The sequence below is a fragment of the Labrus bergylta genome, chromosome 7 (assembly GCF_963930695.1).
Source record: "Labrus bergylta chromosome 7, fLabBer1.1, whole genome shotgun sequence".
NCBI lineage: Eukaryota > Metazoa > Chordata > Actinopteri > Labriformes > Labridae > Labrus > Labrus bergylta.
Genome location: NC_089201.1, coordinates 4,440,252 through 4,462,940, shown reverse-complemented (window position 1 = coordinate 4,462,940; position 22,689 = coordinate 4,440,252). Strand labels below are relative to the sequence as shown.

The 22,689-nt window shown below is 42.4% G+C and overlaps 1 protein-coding gene across 2 annotated transcripts in view; it reads right to left on the bottom strand.

The window, feature by feature from the left end:
* The window catches only part of ccnd2a (cyclin D2, a), a 185,828-nt gene that overhangs the window by 12,102 nt on the left and 151,037 nt on the right, over nt 1-22,689 (bottom strand). The window contains exons 1-3 of one of the 2 annotated variants that reach the window (XM_065956527.1): nt 11,077-11,545; nt 9,443-9,658; nt 5,519-5,678 (exon numbers count right to left, since the gene is read on the bottom strand). In XM_065956527.1, the coding sequence (XP_065812599.1) occupies nt 5,519-5,678; nt 9,443-9,658; nt 11,077-11,271 (571 nt within the window). In that variant the 5' untranslated portion in view covers nt 11,272-11,545. Of the gene's footprint in view, nt 1-5,518; nt 5,679-9,442; nt 9,659-11,076; nt 11,546-22,689 lie in introns of those variants that run through there. The other variant, XM_065956528.1, reaches the window with a different exon arrangement.

Here is a 22,689-nt window from a genome sequence, read left to right as displayed (position 1 = left end):
ACCCCTGTGTTAGCCGCTGGGCTTCTGCCAAGGGGCGATTTATTAAAGGCTACCTCGAGCCAAGAGGAAAGAGCACACAAAGCCCCTCAGCATTACATCACTGCTGTAAGAGCACAACTTTCTTAGGGGGGGGTAAAAGGACAAAGGCATACACGGATTTACTGTACGTGTGGAGTGAGCGCAGACTGACAGGCAAGGAGGCAGACACCATGGAGACGCAGGCTGGAAACAATGCACTGATGGTTGCATGCTTTAAGACGCAGACACTGACGGACACAAACGCACACACACAGAAACACACAAACAGCACAGACGTAGGTTTGTGGGAGAGCAGAGTGGTGGGCAGTGGGCAGCAAGCTGATTTTTCGCACTCAAGACAAGACAGGTCTGTAGCAGAACAAGGACTCGCGCGTGCAGCCGATGCGGGCTGACACTCTGGCCTGGTGGCTGCTGCATGTGGGGGGAAGAATGGCCGTATTTTAGGAGCCCCTCATTGATATTCATGCTGAGGATAAACAGTGTATGTAGCTGAGTGGGGACGCCTGCGATGGAAAGCTCCCTGTGAGCAGCGGCTGGCTGGCCTGGCCCGCACGCCTCTCACCCCCTTCAATGGCCCTTTCTCCTCCCTGCGCCCCCTCATCTCCATTCCTCCGTGCTCCTAACCCCCTGAAACTTCATCTTCAGGCCTCTGGTCACACAGTCTGCTGCCCCTACATGGCCCACTCCTCCTGGGTGGCTGCAATGCACAGTGTGCACATTAAACTTGTAAATTAATTAAAGTTGGAAAGTTGAACAACAGCCAAAACAAGAAAGAAAAACAGCCAAAAGCCCTCCTTCTCACCCTCTCCTCGCTTTCCAGCGCAATAAATCAGGGTCTTGTATTCTATACGTGTAGAGCGTATTGACCTTGTTTATAAAGGGAGCAGCATTACGAGGACCCGGGGCACGTTGACTGATTAAGGCCATAAACAAACATCATTTTGGGATTGGCATGACAGTATGTTTCACCACTAATGCAACACAGCCTGGTAGTCAAAACAAGGTCTGTGGAGACTGCTCAGGCTGTACACCTTGTGTAGAGACACACAACAACAACTGGACACGAGAATTTTTTCCACATGTAACAAAGGGGGAAATCGCTGATTGAGATAACTTGATACCGCCGCTATCTGACATATTCCATTGGCTCTCGTTCCAGACTGTCACTCTGGAGACAAACGGAAAAAACTAAATGTGGAAGAGGCTGAGTCACGCACCCTCTTCAAACTCAAAGTAATTGAAACTCATTTGCCAAAAAAACAGAATTCCTCATTAACTGTAGCACCCTGTGACATCCCTCTTATGTCTTGCACCATCATCTCCGATGTAGCAGCTGCAGCCTCATGGAGGTGGTGACGTCAGCGATGAGTGAGCACTCAGATGTGGACCAGATCAAAGGTAGGATGCAGGGAAAAAAAAAATCACTTCTCACCCACGGGAAAAGCATATATTGGTAACAATATTTGTGCTTCCTTTAAATCTAAAACCATTCCCTCTCTTCTTGTGTTTATCTCTGCTGGTATAAATAAGACAAAATAAGAAGCTTAGCAGAAGTGATTCAACACTCAGGATGAGGAACAATCAGGAAAAGTAGTTTGAGGACTTTGGGATTGTCATGACAAAAAAAGGTTCAGGTCAAGCTAGCTGCCACATTTACTTTACCTCATATAACAAACATTAGTCTTGGTTAACCTGAATTCCAGGGTAAACATGTAAGCTTAAAAGCATTCTGATTGCTCATCCTCTAAGGTTGGATAGTCGAAGAATCTACATGAAAAATCTTTGTCTTTGTGAGTCTGTTGTGACTCAGCTGGCCACAGTATCTAAAGCATGGTGCTGATTACACCAGTGAGGTGAAGAAGGGGGAAACTCAGGACATGCCACTCGATGATTCACCCTGTGTGTCACATATTTGGGTGCATACTTTCAGCGAACTTCTTCCTGCCTTGAATGTTGACGATGCAGCCTGACCGGACATGACTCCTCACATCAGTGCAGCGTGTGGAGAGACGATAATTTGATGGAGGAGGTGGGCAATTTGTCGGGGGTTCTGACTCATCGAACATGAAGGGGATTTTTATGTAAACAAACACCAGTAAAGACCATTTCATTGACCACATCTGAGATGAATCATTCATCTCCAGAATGAGGAGCTGAGCCTGGAGGGGATTCTCCGTGCAGCAGCCAGGAGAGGAGAGGAAGCTGCATGGAGCATTCCTGCCTCTGGACCAGCGAGACAGCTCCCATGAAGAAAGGCCTTGATGAGTCATTTTAGAATATTTGACTGTTGAATGAAAATGGGCAAGTTTGAAAATAGTATGTCTCTTCCTGTATATACAAAGAAACCTCAAGAATTTGAGGCACACAGCTTGGAGACCGGTGGAGAAACAGAAAAAAATCACAGAACAAACCAAAGTCGTTTGGGCTCTGATACAAGCTCTGCATAGCTCATCTTAGCCGATTTAAATGTCTAAACTAATGTACAAAAGATAAAATATGCAGGTTCTTAAACCTCCTTTAGGGCTTGGAGCTGCATTAAACAGTTCACAAAAGAAACAAATAAAAAGTGATGTTTTACAACCCATGCTGCACAGCTCTGCCTCTCGTTTTGTCAGTCGGTGAATCATTAGTTTGTGTTCGGAACTAACCAGTTAATCATCAAATCCCCTCACACAGACACAGACAATTCAAAAAAATAATCACAAACTACTCTGAGATTTAAGAAAATCGAGTACTTCATTATTTAAACCTCTTGTGATTTACATCCAGACTTGTAGCAAAGTCGTCATTGTGTCCTCCGGGACAATTGACTCTTTCTTGGAGAGCAATGTTGGACCCAGTCCAGAGTTTTCTTTTGATCAACTTCTATGACTATTGTCACCATTCCATCCATACCATTACAGAGAGGGCTATTGGAGTCGGTATGAAATAAATGGACCATAATCCCTGCCAATATGGCGAGAAGACGGAGCTCAATAACTGCAGCAGACAGGTTGGGGTGCATCTGTCTGCCCCATGCACCCCGTCCATTCTCCCACTTTACCTCGATTGAATAAGAATAGAAGAGGAAGCTCGGAGTGCTTGGTGTCTGTGTGCAGGAATGGAGGTTCATAATCTCCCTTAATGAGCTTGTTTCTGGGCTATTATCCGGCGGGCTGCCTGAGGGAAACGCTGGTGTTTCCTATCAAGTGGCCCTGCGGCGCTGACCCTCGCATGGCTCTGCATATGAAATGTAAGGGCCAAGCCTTTTGTCTCCTTTCTCCCAGCCTCTAGCTTAGCTCCTGAGCCATTTGCATAGTCCTGAAAGGACCAGCCAATGTTATTAATTAATACAGAGCCAGCCTGCGCCACCTGACAAAATCCCACTGAGTGGCCCGAACGGAACTGTTTCATCAAAAGAGAGGAGCCATTAGGAATGAGAGGCCTCATTCTCCACTTCTCCTCTTCTCTCTCTTGTTCCCTTGAAAACAGAGAGCCGTGGTTTTATGCGTGTTTTCTTTTTCAGAATAGGGGCGGCAGTGGTGGGAGTAGTGGTGGGTGGTGGGTTGAATGAGACTGTATGAAATAGGAAGGCCACAGGTGACCCGTTGTCAACTGTCTTGCAAATGTAAATCCTCCTGAGAGACCTCTTCCTTCTGCTGCATCTTTACCTTCTCAGCTCAGAGGATGTCTCAAGGAGGTTTCTCACCAGATAACCCGAAGATTTACGGCTGGGAACGTTCCACCAAATGGGGTTTCGAATTCCCAGAGATCTTCAGATGCACCAAATTGTTGACTCACTCGCTCTCTCTCTCTGTGTTGCCCTCGCTCTCTGTTTGCCTGGATACAAGTCTGAGGAGAACATTCACAGATGAATGACCTGTTGCTAATCCAGAGCTATCTGCAGAAAGTCTCTCCCCTAAAACATGCTGTCAGGAGGACGACTCCAGGAGGCTCGTAAATCTAATTCCACTGCCTCATTGAAGCAATTAAGGACAAAGTGCATGCTGAGTCTTTCACAATGTTGCTTTGGGAATATGTCTGATCACTGACACGCTGTCATTCCACATGTTAATCCATTGGCACAAAATAAGGGGTGATAGATTCAGGGTCAGAGAGGGAGAGCAAGAGATGGAAGAGAGGAGAGAGTGTAGGAAAGGCTGACGCAGAAAAACACTGAAAGAAACGGGCGTGTCCTTTCAAAACTTTGCAAACTTGTGTCGGAAAATGTTTCTCACCCTATCATATCCATTGCAAAAACAGTGCAGGGAATGCCATGACTTTTTGTTGTAAATACCTGTCACCTCCCTTGAATCTATTCATCGAACCATACACACACTCCTCTGAATGATGTCAGCACAGGGAGCCATTTCCCATGAGGGGGTGTAGTTAGCATTCCTGTTGGAGGCCTGCAGAAAAAGGAAGCCGCTGCTGGTGGGGGTTACCCAGAAAGTGAGAAAGAAAGGAGTGTCAAACAGCCTCTCTGTGGGTGAATTGTGTAATTTCCTCATTTATGTTAAGATAAATCCTTTGGGACGTTTTAGGATAAGAACCCCTGTCCTGTTGGAACGTGGAGTTGGAGGTGACGCAAACAGGAGAAACCTGCCCTGAAGAGAATCCTAACATGGGAAAGCTATCATGTCCTCCAGCTGTAGGGCGGGGAGGCGTGAGAAGTGAAGGGGGAGAGAAAGAGGGAAGGAAGGCGGCGGGGAAAGAGATATGAAAACATGACATGCCTTAGGATTGGGCAGTGCAAAAACAATACACTCCTCCGGCTTTCCCTCACTCCCCGCTCCCCCTCGCACCCTTCTACTGTCTCGACTTCATCAGATCACGTTGAAGGCTCCCCCTGTCCCTCCCACCACTCGCTGAATGTTTGATCTCGAGGGAACAATTCACCTCAAGAGCATGAGAGACAATAGCATGCCTGCCTCCTCCCCTGTCCGTTCCTCTTCTCGACCCTGCGTGACATGGGAACGCCCCTCAACCAGGATCAGTTTGCTTTGAAGTGTTACTGGATGCTCTTTAAGTCACTGATAGGCCTTTTAAAACATGGCCACATACCAACCGGGAGAAGACAAATGGTAGACGTCAGTCCTAAGAGGCTGACGCTGAAATGTCTTTCTTGACACTTTTCCTAGGCAGAATTTTTTTCCAATTGGAGGTAACACATTTCAGTTAAGTTCCGGCGGGCTGCGACTGGCCCACAGCACACCTCTGAACAGAGTTGTCGCTGCATGTTATTGAGAGAGACAGCTTTGATTCTGCGCTGAAAGAGGAACGTGCAGACACAGATATTTTGCAATATGAGAAAGTGTGTTGATGCAAGCTATTATTGCTTGGCAGCTCCTCCGTAATCAGTGACACTTGCAACACCAAAAGAAAAAAAGAGATACAGTGTTGAGATGACACTGCTCTCTGCCCGCTGATCTTTTGGATTCAATTAAAACAGGTGTTATTCAAACAGGACAGTGAATGTGTCGCTCCCGTCATATCCTACCTGTGGCACACAGGGCGATGAAGGTTTGGACATGCTTGCGTATAAGTGCCAGCTTATCCTTGGGCAGCGGCAGCCTCCTCACAATGTGCTCGATGAAGTCGTTCGGCGTTACTGCTGCCAAGTTCCACTTCAACTTCCCCAACACCACCAGTTCCCATTCCTAAAGAGAGAGAGAGAGAGAGAGAGAGAGACAGAGAGAGAGAGAGAGAGAGAGAGAGAGAGAGAGAGAGCACTTTTTTACATGTTGTAACCATTAGGGTTGTCATAATTCGAGAATTTTGAACTTTGATACAGTTATAGTAAAAGGGGAACAATATCAGTTCCATGCCACAGCTACACAAATATAAGTCCTTGGCACTTAATATTGACCAATTACTTGTTTTTAATAACCAAACATTGCTGGCAAACTCCTTAAAACTGTATAAACTGCAGACGTTTACATTTGCAAGGCTGTCACCTCCTCTGCTTTCTGTCTGTTTTAAAGATTTTAGACTCAGGTTTTACCCTCTCACACTGCTGCATTTAACGTCAGCTGTTCAACCAGTGACAGTGCGGCTCAAAATGGTCTCTGTAGGCCCCTGGCCCCCCGTACATCAGTATGTGTGGAGGTTAAGCATTATTGTTATTACATTAGTCTCTGCTTGGCCGAGCCTGGGACAGAGAAACACCAGCAGCACCACCAGGTGACCTCACAGCACCGTCTCCCTCTCTCCGTCTGCCTGTCTGGCATCTGGGGACTTTCCTAAAGAGGCCCACCAGAGGTTCAACTGTGTGTGTGTGTGTGTGTGTGTGTGTGTGTGTGTGTGTGTGTGTGTGTGTGTGTGTGTGTGTGTGTGTGTGTGTGTGTGTGTGTGTGTGTGTGCATGCAGGTCTTCATATGTGTGTGTGTGAGAGAGAGAGAGATTGTAGAGAGAAAATGGATAGGAGTGCTGTGCTTGTTGAACATAATCAGTCATAAATCTGTTATACATTAAAAAACTTAAACAGAATTTCAGTCCCTAATCTCATCTCTCCACTTCATCATTCAATCATTTAAACTAGGAAAAATCTGTATTTTGTGTTGCAACAAGTAATGGGATTATTTTAGATACTGCATCTTTTGTTTTGCTGCCAATTCAGGTAAAGTGATGATTTTAAATTTTCCCTTTGAGCTGACGATGAAGACTTTATTTCAAATACATCATATTTCTAGCACTCAGGCACCTGAAGAGCTGTGGATTCACTTACTGCTCTTTACTTCAAGTATTTTTTAAATAGCCTTACTGTATTTGCAAATGTGATGACACATGCAAATTTAGATGAGTGTGTGTGAGTGTGTGTGTGTGAGGAGCACTAGGTGTGGCGTTCTCCTCTTTTTGAGCGTTTTGTTACTTTCACTTGTTCGAGGAGGAGGTGATTAACAGAAGAGTTGGTGACTAATTTGGGAAAAAATGTCGTGGTTTGGTTCCGGACTGAAGCCTTGTGACTCGGGCTATGGATGCTCTTCATTTTCCCTTTCACGGAGAGAGAGAGAGAGGGAGAGAGAGAGAGTGAGAGAGAGCACATGGACTCAGTCATGAGACAATTCAACATGGCTGCTGCTGCTGCCAGCTTGCAATATTTTAATCACAGCCACCTTAGATCAGCTTTGTTATGCTTTCTGGTCTTTTTGGATGTAAGGGGTGTGGATATAGGACTGAAAGGTCCAGTCCAATCAGTCCTCTGGTTTAAAGGTAAAGGCATCTTCCTCTGCTTGCTTTAAGACACTGCAACCAGGATCTCAAACAATCTATAATTTGATCAAATGCAAGTTGTTTTCCCACTTGCACAAGCTCCGGAAAAACTATCCTTCTTGAGCTGCATGTGTGAACACTAACAGACACATTTTTCAGCCAATCCTTTTCCTGCCACCTCTAGCAGCATTTCTGCATGAAGTTGGGATGAGCCAAAGTATGAACGCTGCACGATATATTTAGTCCCTGCAAGCGATTGGGAGGGGTTGATGACATCAAATCATGTGACCGGTGAGCCATCGGTGCGAGTATTGTGCATGAAGTGAGGCTGCTTCATACTGTTTTCTGCTTGCAGGTATATTCTTTACCACTCATTTGTTCACACTGTAAACACACCCCATTACATGTACTATTGATGCCCAGGCAAAAACCATTCATTATATTATCAGGCTCAGTTGCTTTTTTCACCATTTCTAAGTTTTCCTTTTCACGTCATGTCCTGCCTTTTGAGATCCCCCACCCTCCTGCCAGCAGGTGACGGTCTCCAATGTGAAGTGCATAATACAAACAAACAAGTCGATAAGATTTTAGATGAAGCTTGTCCTGAAATTTTCTAGAAGATTTTCAAGAGTGCATGTGTGAAAAAGGCTCTACTGACCAGCAGTGGTCAGTGTTGACTGCCTCCTGATCTGTGAAAACCTTTTCCATCAGTGCCAGGGAGCGAGACTCAAGCGCAGTAAGAGCTACCAGCCTTGCAACACATTCTCTGTGCTGACAGAGTGGCAGGCAGGCAGGCAGGCAGGCACCCACTTCCTTCTGCTACTGCCTTCCTCTGGTCACACCTTCTTTGTAACATTGCGGTTCTCTTTACAAGAAATTGTTACCAAAGACGAGGACAAAAAAACGATCACATGCCCTGAGCAGCTGATCTCTGTTTCCTGTATCTGCATGTCAGCCAAAATACTGCCTTATACAGAAATAGAGAGATGAGGCCCCGGCTAAACAGTTCAAGGACTGAGGGCTTTGTCTCAGACTGAGCATAAAGGTAGACGCACTCAGTTTACTTCAAAATGTTTTAGAAAGTGCAGCTATTTCTCTTAATAACACATTCTCTGTGTACTTTTTTAAATCTATAGAGATAAAAAAAACTTTAAAGCAATCGCTGAGAGTGGGGAAATGAAAGCCGACACAACAACCCCAAAGACAAATCCATCGAAGAAAGTGATCAGAAAACATCAAAAAGTGACAGCAGCTCAGACAGACCTCTGAGCAGCAAGGCAGGCCTGCAACCATGAGCCATGTCTGATTCAGAATATGTGGCCTCTTTCACAACATGGGTGGGATTGGCTGTTGTTTACCGAGGAATGTTTATGTAGCACCACAGAGCAGTGGGGAAACACTTATCTGATGGGAAACTGAGTTAATTAATTGGTTTGCACTGGTGAAGGCAGCTGGTGTGATCGTGCCAAAGATGCTAAACTAAACTCAAAGAGGAAATACATTTTTCTTTTTCTCCAAATGACACAAAATCATCCCTGAATCATATTTAGCAGAATTATTTTGGATTGAAAAATGCATATCAGCTCTGTAAAAAACCGCAAGAGACAGAAATAGTGCAGCATGACATAATATCAGAAATGTGTGCATCCCTGGTTATTTTTGGATGAAAGCTGAACTGTAAAAGGCAAACTTGAATTTCTCTGTGTCTCTCGCTCTCTCGCTGACAGGAACAGAGTCAGAGCTTTGGCTGGAGTTCAAGCTGACCTCGTTGCTCCTGTGGAAATATCTGCCACCAGATGGCGATGGAGACCGTCACACAGAGTGGACTGATACTGTAAAAACCCACAGGGTCTCTTGTACAGTAAAGAGAGCACTTGTGGAACAATTCAGCCTGAGGCTGTCGCTTTCAGTGCACCTCTGATGACGCTGCAGTGCAAAGTGGAGGCAGAACTACAGATCAGTGAGGTGACAGAGGTCTGAGTCTACTGTGAGCATTTTTTCATCTTGAATGAATAAAATAAAATTGTTTTTAAAGCAAAATATCAGAAATAACCCCTGCTGTCCAAAGCAAACATGTCGAAAAAAACTGCCTAAAATAAACCATGACTTTTGTTGGCTTTAGCTGACGATGACAAAAGGAACCCTCAGAAGTGCCACTGAATATTGTGCCACTGTGAATAATTTAAAATGTGTTGAACCAACTGTTGCTTACCAGCAGCTCCTGGGGTCTGATGGAGTTATCTGTGTAGATGCAAAGCTTCTCTGCTGTTAATGGACGAGTCTCTTTCAATTTGGATGCAAGAAACATGCAGACTGCTCCCAGCAGCTGCAGGTTACACTTTTTGGTGGGTACCACGGCTAGAAATCTGTCTAAGTAGTTCATGGCCAAGGGAAAAACTTCTTCCTCGCACTTCTGCTCCTCACAAACCTGCAGAGAGAGAGAGAGGCCGAGAGAGAGAGAGAGAGAGAGAGAGAGAGAGAGAGAGAGAGAGAGCAGACAATGCAGCAATGTTCAGCGTTTGGATTCAGTCACCCACCCTGCAGTGACCTGACGTATTTTCCAGAACATGAAATGTATATAAAAGTTTTTATGAGAGAAAGAAACAAAAGTGGAATCATATAAAGAGCACATATAAATTCAATGACACACATAGTTGGGGCCCGGCCAAGAATCTGCGCCCAGCCCTAATCTGTTGCGACATCATCCATTAATTAGAAATAGATTCTTAAACAAAGAATGGAATAAATGTCAAACACAAACTGTCAATAGAGTCACATTCCTGCAGTTCATTCACCAAGAAATGAATTCAAGTCACAATCAGCCGAGCCAAAAAAACACCCCGACAGCGCAGCACACGGAAACACGTTTTTTTTGTCATTCGTCATATTTTCATAAAATAATTAAAAATACAAATAAATTATGTGGACTGATTTTCTTCACACGATAATGTTCAGGGGTCTTTACCACATCATACCCGACAATTCGGATCGAAATCCAGAGCCGATAAATATAAATAAAATGTCAAAATAAAAGAGGAGTAGCAAGAGGCTGGGGTGATGTGCGTCACCGCCGATCCGATATATTTATTTCAAAAATTAATTAAAAATACCCAGTGAGAGGAACCCCTACAATAATTATATGAAAATAAAGCTCAGAGGCTCTGGATTCCGTACAGGTGCATATTGCTCATAAATATTAGATTTAGTGTCAAAAATGGAACATAATTCCAGAGAGAGGCTTTGCGACAGGGTGCAGACCTGAAGCACCGATAAGGCCCTCGTCCCTTCGGACATTTTAAACAGAAACCTAAAAGGTTTGCATCGCTTTTTCTGATCATTTTTATATTCATCGGACACCAGAGAAGCCCCTCTGTCATTCCCAATGTCTTTCAGTCGCTGTTATTGCCTTTATGACACTGTTAAGTCCTCTTAAAAGCGCGAGCGCTCCTGTAAAAAAAACAACATGGCGAGGGGCAGCATTGCATTGGGGAGTGCATACGTGTGCATGGAAATATTCAGCCTATCTAAAATAATAACATTAAATAAGCAGTGAGCAGCTCGTGCAGACAACATGTGAGGCACATAGAAGAAATTCTCCGGTGTCACAGATTTCACAGCTACAAGTTTCATGAAAACAGCGTTCATGAGCGGACTTAAAAATCGGGAAGAAATAACAGAAAGCGACACATTTGGTAAATATGAGGAATAAGCGGTCGGAAATGACAGCATTAAGCATGATCTAGTGTCTGGAAATTGCAAACAGCAAATCAGTAAGAAAGAAATAAGGGGCTTTAAAGTCGAGCACGGAAATAAGACGACTTGTCAGCACTCGGTGTTTCGGTATACCTCCAACATCCAAGTCGCGACCATCCTCCTCATAAACGGCTGGATATCTTTCTGGACGCCTTTGAAATAAGAATACTGCGGTAGAAACCTCTCCTCTATGGTCAACAAGCTCTGCAGGACTCTGTCATCGCACAGGAGGTTTGGATCGGGACGAGCTCGTATGATGGTGTCCATTTCGAGGCAGAGCAGCTCCATGGTGCTGCTGCTTTCACTTAAGTCAAAAAGTAGGAAATCTCTCTCGGAAGCGTCAAAACGGCGTTAAAGAGCAAACAAAACAACGCAAAAAAAGATGGCAGGGAAAGTATTTAGAGGCATAAAAGTGAGACTGCAGGGCTCCGTCAGAGTAGTCCTGCCTCTCCTTGTTGAGAACTTTTTCCTCTCTCCCCAAAGCGAGCCTCTACTTTCATCCGCCTCGACAGATCAGGCGAATTTCAAGCCTGCCCTGCATGCGCACTGACGCAGTTACCTCTGTATAGAGCAGACGCAACATGCTGCACTGCTGTCCTTCTTTATTTGGCCTGGCATGCACGTCAACTCTCAGAAAACCTGTTTCATTTCTAAATGTTAAAGGCATGCATACGTCCCAAAGTAGATGGACGACAAAGAGTGAAATGCGCATTTAAAAAAATCCATCTTAAAAAAGTTTTTTATTTTTTTCGCATTCGTAGACTATCCTTAGACAGAAATAAACAAAATATGTGAATCATTTGGATATTTTATAGTGATTAAAACACATTTTGAACATAGTGCTTCATGTAAATGGGGGGTTTATGTGCGTCATTGTTTTAAAGAATGATTGACAAACTACATCCATTAACATTCAATGTAAAAAAAATAAAATAAAAAATAGATAAATGAATGCCTCATGTATTGATTTATTGTTTTGTAGCCCATTTCTGGCATTTGGCACCAACTTGAAGTTTGAATCAGAAAGAAAGAAGTGACTCTTATGTGTTTGTTTCTGGTTATAGCAGCCTGATGGACAGCTCAGCGCGGAGCAGGATGCATGTGGCCAGAAACATATGCATACTAACTTACAGAAACATGCGCGCGCACGGACACGCGCACATCACCCACACAGAGACAAACGAAAGACAAAAACGCACACGCGCGCGTGGACACACACGTTTTGTACGAACTTTATTTTTTGCACTGCAGCCACAAACAGCTTGTGGTTTGTGAGATAGCTTTCTAGGAAATCTAAAGCAGCGATAAAGGTTTTTTTTTTCTTCGCACAATCTTTAGTCAAAAATGACACAAAGATGAGACTCACTGCTCACAAAATATTTTAAACCAACGTTACTATTCTGCTCTGATGCGCAAAAAAACCAAACTTTTCCAAATCAAGCTTTGGGATGGAAAATGAAGCAGGTGGAAACGAAGCTGAGTGTAAGTCATTGAGCAGATAATTAAAAAAATGACTGCCAAAAGATTTAGCCTCACGTACAGTCACAAAGAGAATCTGCATGTGTAAATATGTTAATCCCCCTCCATATTCTTAGTCAACTTCAAAGACGGAGCTCTGAATGAAACGAGACTCGAGCGCGTCAGGGGAAGACTGGGAACTGTAAAGTCCTCAGAGCTTTAGAGCTGTTAATTTCCATCCCAGGCTCACGAGCTGTATAGAAATGCTTGTGAGAAAAGTGGGGGAAATGTCTCTTTAAAGTTTTTTTTTTCCAGTCTAAGTTGTTTCCTCCTCCCTGTGTCTATTTGCATAGCCAATAGTTCCTCAGCGCTCGAGCGAGGCTGTGCGATTGTTACTGGGCAGACTATACCTTCCTCTCTCTCTCTCTCTCACTCTCTCTCTCTCTCTACACTGCTGTGGTCATTTATCAGCCTTACTCGTTAAAGACTGTCGCTGCTGCTCATCACAGTGTCCTATGTGACACCAAATAGGACTGAAGTTTGGATGAAGTGATGTTCGCGGAAAAAGTGGCTCCGACTTTGTCTTGAAATTCATTTATTGTCATATGTAGTGTTGAAAAAGGATAAGAATAAGGGGGAGGTTTGTATTCTCTGTTAAGTCTGAAAGAGATTTGTCATATTATGTTAACAAAACACCTCATCAGTCAGTTAAGTTATTAAACTATCAATTAAGTAAATGTAAATTATTCAATTCTTAGGCAGATGCTTTCAGTTGGAAAAAAAAAAACCCTGCATACTTGATTTTATTCATCTTTAAAATTATTTCCTATTTTTTGGGGAAAATAAACATTAATCGGTAAATATTTTTAATTAAATGTAAACTAAGTCTTGTGCTTCCTCTGATCTAAAAATAATTATTTTCATCAAGCATATCTAAACTGGGAGCTTCGGTGGAGGGGCAGGTGCTCCAAATCTGCATCCTCATCCAGCGCCATCAGCTGCTCCGGCGCACCGGGATGCGCAATTACGCACCGCATCATCCCCCATAATTCTCCCCGAAGGCTGCAGTCGGCAACGGTTACCTCTGCTATGTTTCAGGCACGTGACTCATCTGGAGCGAGAGACTGATGATGCAGCCTCCAGCAACAGCAGCACGCGCTTCAAATGTCCACATGGACATGATCCTAAAAAAAGTGACTACATTGGATGTAATTGCAGTTAAAGTTCAGCTTTTTAAGAGTGAAGTTGTAAGGTTCTTTTGCACCATTTAATTTTTTTTCAATAAGGCTGATAAGAAACCTGTACTTAAATCATTAAAAATGATTATTCCTCTCTCTCAAACACTGACTAAATAACTAGTCAAGAAAGTTTGAAACACCTGTCGGGAGTTTTTGTTTTTCTGCAGCGGAGCAGTGACGCAGCGGCTCCTCTCAGACAGCACGCCCAGCAGCAGCGTCTTCTGTCCCGGAAGCATTTAATTAACATATCAGAATCAAATCGGAACAAGCCCCAGAAGGGTAGAGACTTAAAACGTTCCGACAGTATGCATTCAGACCTGTACTGAGTGGGAAACGGGCAGTAAATACCGACGTTTGAAGTTTGGTGGAATTCTTGCGCGCACACTGCAAGAAATATCCGTCGGGTTCAATTATTGTATAAACTTTTCGATTTCTGAATCCTCTTTTATTTAAAAAGAAACTTTTAACTGATTTGAAATGAATTCCAGAGACTGGGATAGAGAGTCCACTTCTTTTGATTCATTAAAGGTCGCGGTTTTCTGCACACTTTACACCTTTATCAGTGTTTGTTTTATTTGACAAATGCTTCGAAAAGATTCCCGAAAAATACCGAAATGAGAGCATTAATAGAATCAAAATTAACTACAAAAATACTAACGGGGTTTCCCGCTCTGTTTTTGTTAAAGCTGCGTTTTATAGAGGAGATTAAAGAATATGTGAGTTCATTTTTTGCAGTGAGGATCGATCAGTGACTCATCGTCTTCATCACCGCACCTTTCACTGATTAAATCCCCGTTATAAGGAGCCGTGTCGGGCGGGCAGCACCCCGGGGTGTCTGCCTGTCCGATCATAGCAGCTTCGAGGTTTTTTTTTGTTCTTCTTATTATTTAACCGACATCAACATGGCAATCCTGAGGCTGAGAAACATGTCCCGCATGACAAGAAAAGTGTCGCAGGGGGAATTTGTTAAGAGTTGTGAAATGACAGCAGCAGGTCTGAGTGTTTGTTTGAAACAAACATGGTGACTAATTAAACTGCACGTCAGCTCCATTTTCTTTAGATATGTCAGACATCTCACAAAGTGTTCCTACTGAACAATCTGTAACACATGGGGACAAAAATGTGCCTAATTTTCAAGACAAAAATAATGCAAAAATAATGCTTAAAAATGTTCTAAATTTACAGCAAACACTGAGTGTCCAAACCTGTAAATCAGAAGAACAATGGTCATGTGAGGCAGGGAGCTTAAAGTGAAACTAAAAGTGAAGCAGGGAACTAAGATAAATATTTTAAACACATATTTTCCAAACTTGTTCCTTTAGATAAGATTTGTTCAGGTATGTGAGATGAGATCAAATCAAACATCATGAGACAACAACACACCTGCATCAGCAGGTCTGCAGCTGCCAAACAGGAACAAAAAACTATCCTCCTTTTTTAAATTTAATTAAAATGAATTAAATTAAAAATGCTGATTTTTATGATCTGATTGGATACACAAATTTAGAATGTTTCTTTTAAGCCTCCAAAGAAACAGAAAAAATAATTAATTATATAAGAAAGGAAACATTCATGTAGCTTAATGTGAATTTTCCACCTGTGTCTCCAGTTTGAGTTACGTATTATCTGTTTGTATATTCATGTTTAAACTGTTTATGTATATATAAAACTTTTTTTTATCATGACAACATTTGAGGATAATTTTTTGTAGATTTTTGATAAAGTTTTTACATCAATTTATTGGAAATATTCACGCTTTATGCTTGCGAAACCGCCTTATTAGCTGAAATTAATCCAGAGATTCAATTATTTATAAGAAATTAAAATGAATGAAATGAAACATTTCATTTTTAAAATTCAAATATCATTATTTCTTAATTTCCTTGACAACAAAAGTGCTAAATTCCCCTTTAGTTTAGATTCTATGAACAAATTCTATGATTAATACTGTGCTCAATAATAACACATGAAAGGAAGGGATGTTTCTAACGGTGGAAATCAGAGGAGAAAAACAGCCTCTTTGTTTTGTATTAATTGTTAAAATGTTGACTTGAAAAATAAACATCCTGATGCAAACAGAGGCATTCACAATGTAACAAAGAACAGCAGTTAAACAGGTGATTCCACCAAACAAGCAGCAGGTGAGACACCTCCTCTCTCTCTCTCTCTCTCCTTCAGCTACCTGCTAACTTAACCTCTCTGCGACTTAGAGAGCAGAACACAAAGGAGCACGGTAACATCTTTAAGAACACCCAACAGCACCAACATGCTCACCTCATGGCTCACTGCCTCATAAAAAAAAGTGACATGAAGTGAAAATCCAAACAGCGTCAGTGTGACGGCCACTGATGATGACTCACAGATTAATTCACTTAAAAAAAATATATATATATCCCTCACACATGCATGTCGTTTGTTTATCATGCCCACATTTCCCCATTTTTCTCTGTGGTTGAGTAAGTGCAGATGTGTGGGCCAAACAACAACAACGCACATGAAATCTACTCATCCACGATTAAAACAACAACAACAGACTTCATGCAAAAGTTTACTGGAAAAGCTCTTCCCCCGACCGAGAACACAATCTGTTTATTTGTTGATATGTAGGATCATTTTGCACCTGCTGTGTGTTTGGATGCTTCATCGCCTTCTGCTGCATCCCACTGATCCATGAAACACAAAGCGTTGAGTAAAATCAGACATTTCTTGTCATTATTTTAAACGGTTATAAACAGGGTTTCTACTGTAGTGAGGATGTAAATGACAGCACATCCTAACTTAATTTAAACATAATGACATGCAGAGCAAACGGAAAAAACCTCAAACTTTGTTCTCATGCTGGAGTTCTGCCTGAAATGCTCTTAAGACCAAGAAGATCAATCAAACCCGGCTGTATTGTCATTGAATCCACGATGAAAACATTTCCTTAAATAAGTGAAAGTCTGCTGTAACAGAGAGCGAAGTCGGGACAAATTCAACCCCGCACTTGAAAGGTTCAGATCACGAGTCTTCAGCTGATTCTGAGCATTTAGAAGAGTCCTGTTTCTGCATGAGGGGAGTGCATGCAGTGGTGGTTTCAATCTTGTCCCTGACATCTCCACTAACCACCTGTGGCATTTCTCTTGATTCTCCTCCATGACTGATGTTACAACAATGCAGCTCTGGCACCGAGTGCTCACCCTGCAGGCTTCCCTCAGACTCCCTCTGAAATTCTTTACGCAAACATTTCCTCCCCGAAATTCTTTGAGACAAACTCTTATCTCATTAAGTGGATAAGATACGAGGGAGGAGCAGAGAGGACGTGAAGAACAAAGTCTTCATTGTTGTTGTTGTTTTTAATGTACGCTTTTGGGACAAGATGTTGACTGTGTGAAAGCCCTCTCTGCTGGAGGGAAGACGTCTGACTCAGGTGAGAACTTTCAGAGTCTTTGGTCAAAATGCATCGGCTTTGTCGCTGTGTTTCATCTTAAATACCTTCAAGGGGAAGCTAGGAACACATATCTATGTGATATACCACTCATAATCTTAGAGGTCTACATTTGTGCAAATAAGTACGGAAGCCCTAAGCAGACATCAATCAATCAAACTTTATTCATACGGCACCTTTAAGACAAATTTAATTACAGTTCAAAGTGCTTTTACAAAAGTTTGTGAAAATCATTTAGAGACTAAGCATTAGAGACTAATACATTTATTATTTATCATTTATAATTGGTACATTTTGGTTGTTTCGACTTATTTATCTCGGGGAAAAAAGATGCTGCCTACCATGTGATAACCAGTTTATTTCAGCCATTTTCTTTATCTAACAAGAAATTAACTAATTAGCACAGGAATCTAGGCAAGGTTTTCCTGAGATAACATGTTAAACGAGTTGGGAAAACAATTGAAAATTGACTCATTATCATGAGAAAACTGAGTTAAATATAATGTTTAGGTTTATGTCCACCCAAGGCTTCCGTAGATAAGAAATATATTTGCACTAATCATCATCCTGCACCTTCCTGCAAAACAGTTAAGTTTCCCATTGCACATGGAGTCACCTGACAGCATGAGTAGCTGCTGTACACAACTTTATATTCAAGACGAGTTCCTTTTATGTGCAAATGTACCTCGAAAACAAACCGGATTCTGATTAAGATACCAGAATGAAATGACAGACGCTGCACAAAGTGTGATACCTTGTTTATTTCTGACACACTGCTGACCCGAGGGTGTCAGGGTGCGACTGTCGACGGTGATGTCATCGGGCTGTTGCGCAGGTTTGATGGCTCTGCATAACGCTGCACATGTCTTGTCACATCATTAGTGACAGCCATCCTGTTCACTGTAGTTTCTCTAAAGACCTCAGAGAGAAATGGTCTTGCTGCAGTGCAATGAGAACACTTGGGTCCTCTCCAGGTGGGAGGTTTCATCAAAGGAAGACCCAAGTGTTGAAACCAAAGACTGTTTAAAAGAATGGACAGCAGGATATGGCACCTCAAGTGAAGCCAAAAGATTTAGCGTCCCAGCTGACTGGCTGAAGTACAGGTCGTAATCCCCGCCTCCTTACTGTTAAAAATACACATTAAATACATCTTTCTTAAAACCAAGGTTTCCACTTTATCATTACGTTGATTTATGAGTATCGTCTTTTATTCAGAGAAGGCTCTTTTTCATTTGTTATCGGACACTAAAAACATGTATAAAATGCCATCATTGACAGCTTTTGACCGATGTGCGTCCTGCTGCGATGTGTGCACCACATTTGCCGAGCAGAGGAGAAGCAGTGAGAGCAAGTATAACAAAAACTAACGCGGAAATCTTCAAACTCTCGTAACCGTGAGGGTCAAGAATCTGTGAGCAAAGCTGAGCAAAGACTGTAATCGAGTTAAGTTTGTCTGCTGAACTTTTCTTTTCCTGGATGCTGTTTATTTGTTAGCCCTGCACCGACATGATGCATGTATACGTTTCCTCAAACCTCCCCCCCCCCCCCAAAAAAAAGATCATGAATGAATCATAGTAATGATACATTTCACGGCTTGATAAACTCATTTCAAATCAGTAGCTCGCTATGTTCAGAGCTGATTTAGAACTTCTTTCTGTAATGTTAATTCAGACAAAACCTCAGGCGGTTGTTGCTCCGTTCACTGTAAATATAAAAGGTGTGATTTCTCTTCACAACGTGTGTCAATACACTGCTTGTTTCTGCTGCATTTACGTGACACCAGCATTATTTTTAGACAATGTGTTCATAATGAAACCATAATGACACAAGCAGAGCAGAACAACACACAGGCTGTCTGCATGTAAAGCAGAAATTGGCTAGTTTCTCATGCCTGCTTATCCAAAAGAAATGCCTAGATCTATGTGAACAATCAGCACTGCCGGAGTCAGGATGCCAGCGCCTTACTGAAGGGACTCTGACAATATTTCTAGAGAGGGAAAAAATAATCTCCTGACGCATGTGTGTGCTTTCTACTTCAGCCAAAGTAACACCAAGTTTAACTTAATACCGACAATTGTCTGTGTTGCGACTGTGTTACACTCCTCTCAGGCTGCAGGTGAATCATTTGTTGCACTTTTCTCTTAGTTGTCACAACAAAAGGGTTCCCAAAACTCCAACTATATAGCAGCTTTATTTCCCTTCAGTTTCTTGTCATACATGGCGTCCATCTTTCCGCACACTCAAAGACACCAAAGATGCAAAGTGAAAGCATCATTAATAACTAAAAGCAGCCTCGCACTGCGTCTCGATCCATCACAGAGGTGAGCGACAGCTTGTTGAGAGACAGATGAGCGGCTCCACAGAGTGCTTGTTGTGGAAGGAGCGTCGCTGGAACAATAAGAGTCTGGTCTCTCCGGCCAAACCTTCAGTTAACACAAGAAACCTGCCGTCTGGTATTCATTTACCTTTATCCTACCCCTCTACCCCATTCCTCCATCCCTCCCCTCTTTCACATGCTTGACCTCTTCTTTTGAACTCCACCAACAACCTTTCATGCGCTCATCAAATCTGCAGCCAAATGAGCCACATAGAGAGGTGGGTTTGGTAGCACCGGCTGCTAAATAATGTCAATATTTTCTCGCCCTAACGGAGGATAAACTGCTTTCTTTTCTGCTTCTCACACTTTTTTCCTCCACAGAACAGCAGTGAAGGCTGCAGCACTCCACACACAGCGCTACAGAGCGGCTCAGCTGCTGCTTCTGTCCTCCAGGATTTTCCCATGTTCATATCACTAGCCCTTGACTTTGTCACTCATGCAACAGCTGCTTGCTGATACCAGACCACAGTCCCAGCCTTACTGCTCTCCCGTCTTTACGCACGCCAACAACAAAGGCATTGTTAATCCGGCTGAGTCCTTGGTGCAGAATGCAAGGACTTCCAGGGAGAGGTTGTGTTTGTCAAGGAAAAAACTACATTTTTGCAAAGGAGAAAAACTCTCAGAATTGTTTGAAATTGTGTCTGTTGGTGCTTTTGGGAGGATCAACATCCCGAAAACGCTGGAATCAGCTCAGACCAAAACACAACGACTTCAGACTGAAAGATCTCAAGGCTGCAGGCTTATCAAAAGGAGATTGTCATTTGAATAATTGCACCAAATCAATCAATATTATTGGAAATAAAAGCTCAATATAGACTAAATACAGGGTATAGTTTGACAAACACAGCTGCAGAATAACCCACTAGTCAATCTATTTGAACATATCTTGCCTAATGATTCAGGATTCATTTAGGGGACACTGCTCATAAAACACTTGAGGAATCTGTTTCTCTACCTTAATGCAACATATGCATACGTTAAAACACTAAACCTTATACCCAGAATAACCCACGGGATTAAAAATAAACCCAAACTCAAAATATTCCAAACACCTGAGCATAAACCAGCACACGTGCATGCAACCAGCCTGCACCGTGTGCTGCTACTGTTGCTCTTATTTCCATATCTCTCTTGTTTCTGGAGACAGATGGCTGAAGCATACAGCGAGGAGATGGGAACACGATTACTTCAATTATCACGGGTTTCTCTCCTCCTGCAACTGCGTCAGGTGTTCACCTATCAGCTGTGACTAATAATAGGCACTAGATGCTCCACTTTAGCATGAGACGCTAAAAATAAAGAATCACACAGGTGTCTGAGGGAAGACGAGATGCAGATGCAGCACAGAAAATAAACCGCTTCATCAGACACATACAAGGGCTGCACGATCTATTCTTTAAAGAAAATCATCAGTGGGGCGCTGGTGGTGTAGTGGTTAGTGCGTGCTCCCCATGTGGAAGCTGTAGTCTCCCAAGCGGGTGGCCCAGATTCAAATCCAACCTGTTGCTCCTTTCCCGCATGTCATTCCCCACTCTCTCTCTCCCTGATTTCCAACTCTATCCACTGTCCTATCTCTCAAATAAAGGCAAAAAAAGCCCCCAAAAAAATCTTAAAAAGAAAAAATATATATATTTGTAATATAACTTGTTAAAACAACATCATGAACATCTGCTGGTACAACTATTTCATGCACGTTTCAAGCATCAGCCCTTTTCATACTGCTGTTTCAAGCCGCGATATTTCCGACCCTGTGACGTATCGCCTTTAGTTTGAATGTTGCAGAGGCGTAGTGGGGGGACAAAGGGATACCCCCTCTGTACCGTCTTTAGAGGTAGTAAGTTAACAGAGCATGCATGTCAGACTGTGTGTGTATGTGGAGCTCATGTATGTGGAGCGCTTCAGCAACACCAAATAGAAATGTGACTTCACAGACTAGGAGACCAATATTACGCTGTTGCAGAATCAATAAGAATGTACAAAGACACAAAGTGATGACGGCTGAGTTTAGTCCGCTGACATGTTGAGCCTGTGACATCATTTGGAGCCAAGGCAAGTCCAGTAGGGATCGTAGGGTGGAGCCGTGATGTTGACATCCTGCCCCTTTCACGAAGAAAAACACACATTTAACCTACTGATAAAATAGCAAACATCCCTCAGATCAGTAACAGAACAGAAGCCTTAAGCAGATATACATCCATACATTTTATTAAACTGCATTTACCCAAGATAACCACTACATTTCTGTTGTTTCCTTGAGATCTCAACTTATTGAACTCGTTATCTTGGGAAATGAACGCTGGCTTTCCCGTGATAACAACCTAATTTCAGCTGTTTTTTTTAAGATCTTGAGGAATTAACTTATCCTAGGTAAAAGAATAATGAGATTTACAAGCCCAAACAAACTTCACTTGTTATCACAGTAAAATGGACTGTATGTATGGATGTATGTTTGCTTAGGGCTGTGCTTGTAAAATCCACAGCAGAAGAGATAATTTTTACATTTCCTCGCGCTGCTCCTCATCTACTCTGCCACCCTTGTGCCTTTTTCTAAACTGTCAATCATAGCATCCAAACACTACTTAAAACTCAACTTCTCAGAAAAATGAACACTTGGACATAAATCAATATCTCGACAGACAGACGCCATGTTTGAGAAATATTTATTTGAGTTGTATTTTCATTTCCCAGTTTGACCCATCTCCCAGCCTTAGAGGAGGCGGAGCTTGTGTCCTATACTGCAGCCTGTCAGCAGGGAGAGCTCCTAATGTCCTCCATCTTTTTTAAACAGTGCATGTTTTTTTTGACAAGAATGTTAGCGATCAAGACGGCCAAGGCAAGGACACAAAAGAGGGCGAGGAAATTAAATTAATTACCAAGGAAATTAAATTAATTACCCTGTTTCTTCTATTTGCATTTATTTTGGATCCATTCGAGAAAACTTGCTTCATGTAGGTAGAGTATAATGAATTGTAAGTTATGGGTAATATGCAGACTAATATATTAATTTACTTCTACTTTGTCATATTGGTAATAAAAAGTACAAACCTTCATAACTTGAGTCAGAGGATAGAAACTCCTGGTCAAATATGGCTCAAATACAAGTGAAAGAGTACTGGAGTACTCACTTTTAGAAAAACTTAAATATTGCCTTTTTCGCTCAAAAAATTGAGTTAGGAAGGAAAAAACTCAAAACATTGTTGTATTCG